The sequence below is a fragment of the Sapajus apella genome, unplaced genomic scaffold (assembly GCF_009761245.1).
Source record: "Sapajus apella isolate SASKATOON/1434 unplaced genomic scaffold, GSC_monkey_1.0 scaffold77, whole genome shotgun sequence".
In the NCBI taxonomy this organism is placed as follows: domain Eukaryota; kingdom Metazoa; phylum Chordata; class Mammalia; order Primates; family Cebidae; genus Sapajus; species Sapajus apella.
In genome coordinates this window covers 1-6,257 of record NW_022437017.1, presented here as the reverse complement: position 1 = coordinate 6,257, position 6,257 = coordinate 1, and the positions used below count along the sequence as shown (strand labels likewise).

At 43.7% G+C, this 6,257-nt stretch overlaps 1 protein-coding gene and 1 non-coding gene across 3 annotated transcripts; one reads left to right on the top strand and one right to left on the bottom strand.

The window, feature by feature from the left end:
* Positions 1 to 285: 285 nt before the first annotated feature.
* LOC116532500 (zinc finger protein 625) lies at positions 286 to 4,607 on the bottom strand. 2 transcript variants are annotated; one of them, XM_032251649.1, is made up of 2 exons: positions 3,605 to 4,603; positions 286 to 936 (listed from the first exon to the last, which is right to left on the bottom strand). In XM_032251649.1, coding segments are annotated over exons 1-2 (804 nt in total). In that variant the 5' UTR covers positions 4,407 to 4,603; the 3' UTR covers positions 286 to 934. The 2 variants fall into 2 exon arrangements, with proteins under 2 accessions (XP_032107540.1, XP_032107539.1); XM_032251648.1 differs by lacking the exon at positions 286 to 936 and having other exon boundaries at positions 3,338 to 4,607.
* LOC116532929 lies at positions 1,694 to 1,800 on the top strand. Its single transcript, XR_004260997.1, has one exon. It is a non-coding gene; the product is annotated as a U6 spliceosomal RNA (small nuclear RNA).
* Positions 4,608 to 6,257: the final 1,650 nt, after the last annotated feature.

The following is a 6,257-nucleotide window of genomic DNA, read 5'->3' as shown; positions in this document are numbered from 1 at the left end:
AAAAAAAAAAAAAAAAAAAAAAAAAAAAAAACAACTTAGTCATGTTTACCTATTTCTGGTTTCCAGCCTGACTTTATAACATTCCTGACTTAGGGACTCTGCAGCTCTTCAGAAATATGCTTTGAAGAAAAACCAAGGTAGAGCACAGGGCCCACATGTCTGTTTAAAGTGTGAACCAAAACACGGCATAGCAGCTGTCAGAACTGCTTCCAGGCTATTGTCCTCAGTCACAATCCTAAATCAAACTAACAAATTTTTTTCTTCAGTCCACAAGTAATCTAAAAGAAACACATAGACAGAAGAATTTATTATCATCTTTCTACCAAGTCAACATCAGGCATTAAAAAAATGTAAAACAAAGTGAAAAGCATCCTTCTCTGACCTATCATAGACCCAGAATCTGCCGGTCACCAACAGCTATCTTCATTTCACCTATTATAGCCAACTTTTATCAGCAAGCTATCATAAAGGCATACTTTATAACAGAGTATGTCATTTTGTGTTTTATGAATTTTTAAAGTTGTTTTTTTGTTTTGAAGTTTTATTTGCATTTTCTTTTGCTGAATTTGTCTCTTAAGTTTATGCTTCTTGTGGGGTATCTTTTTCTTCTGTACACTCATCTCCTTTTCTGCTTTTGGAACAATGTGTTTCTTTTCACTAAGCATCATCTGGATATCGCAGGAGTCTGTGGATGGGTTCTTCTACCCATGAGTTTTGTAAGTCAAGTGATACATTAATGGGTGCCTTGTTCCCCCTGGATGTGCTCAATAACCAGGCAATCTACATCTATACCCTTAAATGCAGCATAACTCTGCATTTTTAAGCACATTCCAGTACCTCTTCTGGGCCACTGATGCTGAGTCCAGCCCCAGTGTTGGTTGTCTTGGGTACGGCTACCAACTCCACCTTCTAAGGTTGCAATGGTACATATAATTTCTGTAAAAGAAAATATTTCAGATACTTGGCGGCTTTTCATTTAGTCATACCCATGATGGCCTGAGCACCTTCACAGGAGTCCTTACAGTGAACATGAGGGTTTCATCCTTCTAACATGCATGACTTTGTGGGATTTCCTGGGTCATAGTGAACACTGTTCATAGATCAACACAGGCCACACAAGAGGAAAAGTCTTCTTTGGTCTTTAAAGGGAACTGATTAAAGATTAAAAAAAAAAAAAAAAAAAGTGGAAGCCAGGCATAGCAGCTGACACATGTAGTGACAGCTACTTGGCAGGGTGAGGTAGAAGGATTATGAGCCCAGGTATTTGAAGTTCTAGTGCACTAAGATGACACCTATGAATACCACTGCACTCCAGCTAGGTCCACACAGCAAGACCAAATCTCTAAGGAAATAAATAAAATAAAAAAGAAAAATATTTGTGATTAGAAAAAAGGTTTTCAGCCTGGGCACAGTAGCTTATGCCTGTAATCTCAGCACTTTGGGAGGTCAAGGCAGGCAGACCACCCAGTTGGGAGTTTGAGACCAGCCTGGCCAATGTGACAAAACCCTGTCTCTACTAAAAATATAAAATTAGCCAGGCACAGTGGCGCATGCCTGCAATCCCATCTACTCGGGAGGCTGAGGCAGGAGAATCGCTTGAACCCGGTAGGCCAAGGTGGCAGTAAGCCGAGTTGCACCACTGCACTCCAGCTTGGGCAACAAGAGCAAAACTGTCTCAAAAAAAATAAAGTAAGTGCTTGCTTCGGCAGCACATATACTAAAATTGGAACGATACAGAGAAGATTAGCATGGTCCCTGCGCAAGGATGACATGCAAATTCGTGAAGCGTTCCATAAAAAAAAAAAAGAAAAATGGTTTTCATTTAAGACATTCATTAAAGAAAAATGTACTTTAAAAAGAGATTAGGCCTGGTGCAGTGGCTCAGGCTTGTAATCCCACCACTTTGGGAGGCTGAGGCAGGTGGATCACTTGAGGTCAGGAGTTCAAGACCAGCCTGGCCAACGTGGAGAAAACCTGTCTCTACTAAAAATACAAAATATTAGCCCAGTACTGTGGTGCCGCTTCTAATCCCAGCTATGTGGGAGGCTGAGGCAGGAGAATCACTTGAACCCAGGACACAGAGGTTGCAGTGAGCCGAGATCGTGCCAATACACTCCAGCCTGTGTGACAGAGCAAGACTCCATCTAAAAAAAAAAAAAAAAGATTAAAAGGCCAGGCATGGTGCTCACAACTGTAATCCCAGCACTTTGGGAGGCCTTGGTGCAAATCCCTTGAGGTCAGGGGTTTAAGACCAGCCTGACCAACATGGTGAAATCCTGTCTCTACTAAAAAATTTAAAAAAATAGCCTGGAGTGGTGGTGGGTGCCTGTAATCCCAGCTACCAGGGAGGCTGAGGCAGAAGTGCTTGAAGCCAGGAGGTGGAAGCTGCAGTGAGCCAAGACTGCACCACCACATTTCAGCCTGGGGAACAGAGTGAGACTATCTCAAAAAAAAAAAAAAAAAAAAGAAAAGAAAAAAAATAGAGATTAGAGGCTGGGCATGGTGGCTCATGCCTGTAAATCAGCTACTTGGGAGGCTGAGGCAGGAGAGTCACTAGAACCCAGGAGGCAGAGGTTGTGGGGAGCCAAGAATGTACCACTGCACTCCAGCCTCAGTCATAGACCGAGACTCCATCTCAAAAAAAATTCATGAGAAAGAATGGTATAAAATATGTAGTATACTCAATAGCCAACCATTTATTAATATCCTATAATAGGGGATAGGATATTTTAGGGATATTTATGAATAGGAACTTTAGTCTTTTGTTTTGATAAAAGTCTTTCTGAGGCAGTGAGTCTGACAATGGTACCTCAGTTATCCCTTCAGTGAGCTTCTTAAAGTGAGGGCTTGCTGCTTAGGTATTGGGCTTTAAATAGGAGGGAACAGACTTTTCTGTATATATACACCTGCCACTTTTCTTAAGGTCTTACTGGAGGTGTGCCTTTTCTTTTTTGAGACAGAGTCTCACTCTGTCTCCCAGGCTGTAGGGCAGTGGTGTGATCTCTGCTCACTGCAACCTTTTGTCTCCCAGGTTCAAGTGATTCTCTTGCCTCAGCCTCCTGAGAAGCTGGGATTACAGGTCTGTGCCACCACGCCCAGCTAATTTTTTTTGTATTTTTAGTAGAGACAGGGTTTCACCATGTTGGCCAGGCTGGTCTCAAACTCCTGACCTCACGATCCACCCACTTCAGCCTCCCCAAATACTGAGATTACAGGCATGAGTCACTGTTTGAGTGAGCCTGTTTGAGTTGTGTCTCTCTTAAGAGTTATTTCCAACTCTGTGTCCTAGGTCTCAGAGTGAGGCATCAGCTAAACTGACCCCCAAAACTTTTTGCTCTTGGGTTACTGGCATTTATTTGTGATGCTGTCAGATGACAGTGACTGCAGAAGCTTCAGAATCATTTTCTGATATTTCCCATTATTTGAGGGAAACACATTTTTGCCATGATTGGATTCCGTGGCTTCAAGGAATCTTATGTGAATTAAGCAATCTTTTCGCCTCGGCCTTCCAAATTGCTGGAACTACAGGGTTTTTCTCCAGTGTGAGTCCTTTCATGCATTTTAAGACTCGAGGCACATCCAAAGCTTCTCCCACATTGCTTACATGCATAAGGTTTCTCTCCAGTGTGAGTCCTTCCATGTGTTCGAAGGTGTGAGGCAGATCTGAAGGCTTTCCCACATTGCTTACATTCATAGGGTTTCTCTCCAGTGTGCGTCCTTTCATGATATCGAACGGAATTGAAAGAAACAAAGGCTTTCCCACACTGTTTACATTCATATGGCTTCTCCCCAGTGTGAGTTATTTTATGTGCATGAAGGCATGTGGAACTATGGAATGCTTTCCCACATTCACTGCATTCATAAGGCTTCTCCCCAGTGTGCGTTCTTTCATGAATTCGAAGACTACCAGAATGACTAAAGGCTTTACCACATTGTTTACATTCATATGGTTTCTCTCCAGTGTGAGTTCGTTTGTGGATAAGATACAAACTGAGACACATCAAGGCTTTCCCACAAAAGTTACATTTATAGGGTCCATCTCCACTGTGCATTATCCTGTGTCTTCGAATGCTTGAACGGGAAATAAAGCTTTTTCCACATTCCTCACAGTCATAAGGTTTCCCTCCAGTGTGAGCCCATTCGTGTGTTCGAAAGTAGGGGAGATCGCTGAAGGCTTTCTTACAGTATGTACATTTATACGGCTTCTGTCCATATTCCTGATACTCATATGGCTTGTGTCCAGTGTCAGCTCTGAGGTGACTTCTAAGGGATGCATGACCCATGCTGACTTCTCCACGTGATTTTACTCGAAGAGGAGTTTTCTTCTTCAGCATGTCATCTGGAACCTGGGTCAAAATTTCTCCAAGCTGATGATCTTTTTTACTTTCCAAGAGTCTCTCTCCCATAAGACCTCTGTGAACAATGAGAAGTATATCATAGTGGGTTTCTTTACCACTGATTTAATATTCATTAACACGTTATTGCACTTGGACTTTTAAACACTGTCCAGCAATGTGTAGGCTTTCTGCCCTGTCTGAATGTGAACAGACCACATGCTCTACAGGATGGCCCAGCTATACCTGTTATCAAGAAAGATAATATTGATATAGGGCTTCTTAGTACTTTTTTAAAAAAAATTGAGATAGGGTCTCACTCTGTCATCCAGGCTGGAGTGTGGTAGTGAGATCTCAACTCACTGCACCCTCCATCTCCCAGTCTCAAGCCATCCTGCCCAGCTAATTTTTCTTTCTTTCTTTAGTGCAGTGGTGTGATCTTGGCTCACTGCAACCTCCACCTCCCAGGTTCAAGCAATTCCCCTACCTCAGCCTTCAGAGTAGCTGGGATTACAAGCACATAATGCCATGCCTGCTTAATTTTTTATATTTTAGTAGAGACGGGGTTTCACCATGTTGGCCAGGATGGTCTCCATCTCCTGACCTTGTGATCCGCCCACCTTGGCCTCTGAAAGTGCTGGGATTATATGCATAAGCCACTGCGCCCGGTCTGCACTTGCATTTTTAACACTGTCCAGCAATGTATAGGCTTTCTGCTCTGTCTGAACATGAACAGACCACTTGCTCTACAAGATGGCCCAGCTATACCTGTTATCTAGAAAGATAATATTGATATGGGGCTTCTTAGTACATTTAAATAAATTTTTGAGATAGGGTCTCACTCTGTCATCTAAGCTGGAGTGTGGTGGTGGATCCCAGCTCACTGCAACCTCCATCTCCCAATCTTAAGCCATCCTGCCACTTTAGCCTCCCTATTAGCTGAGACTACAAGCATACACTATCATGCCTGGCTAACTTTTTTTTTTTTTTTTTTGAGACCGAGTCTCACTGATGCCAGGCTGAAGTGCAGTGGTACAACCTTGACTCACTGCAACCTCCACCTCCCGGGTTCAAGCAATTCTCCTGCCTTGGCCTCCTGAGTAGCTGGGACTACAGGTGTGCACCACCACGTCCAGCTAATTTTTGTACTTTTCAGTAGAGAAAGGTTTCAGCATGTTGGCCAGGCTAGTCTCGATCTCTTGACTTTGTGATCCCCCTGCCTCAGTCTCCCAAAGTGCTGGGATTACAGGCATGAGCCAGTGCGCCTGGCCTAATTTTTGTATTTTTTGCTAGAGATGGGGTTTTGTCACATTTCCCTGGCTGGTCTCAAACGCCCAGACTTAAGCAATCCGCCTGCCACTATTAAAGTGTTAGGATTACAGGCATGCACCTGGGCGCCCGGCCAATGCTGTTTTCGAGTAAACTATTTTACAAGTACTAACCGTCTTTGTCAATTTTATTGCTTCTGAGTCAGGGTCTTGCCCTTTAACCCCAGCTAGATTGTAATGGTGCTGTCATGGCCGAGTGTAGCCTCAAACTCTTCAGCTCAAGCAATCCTCTGACCTGAACTTTCTAAAGGGCTGGATTATAGGCGTCAGCCATGATATTCAGCCTATAACACACTTAAATACATGGTTTTTTTTTTTTTTTTGAGACGGAGTTTCACTCTTGTTACCCAGGCTGGAGTGCAATGGCGCGATCTCGGCTCACCGCAACCTCCGCCTCCTGGGTTCAGGCAATTCTCCTGCCTCAGCCTCCTGAGTAACTGGGATTACAGGCATGCGCCACCATGCCCAGCTGATTTTTTGTATTTTTAGTAGAGACGGGGTTTCACCATGTTGACCAGGATGGTCTCGATCTCTTGACCTCGTGATCCACCCGCCTCGGCCTCCCAAAGTACTGGGATTACAGGCGTGAGCCACC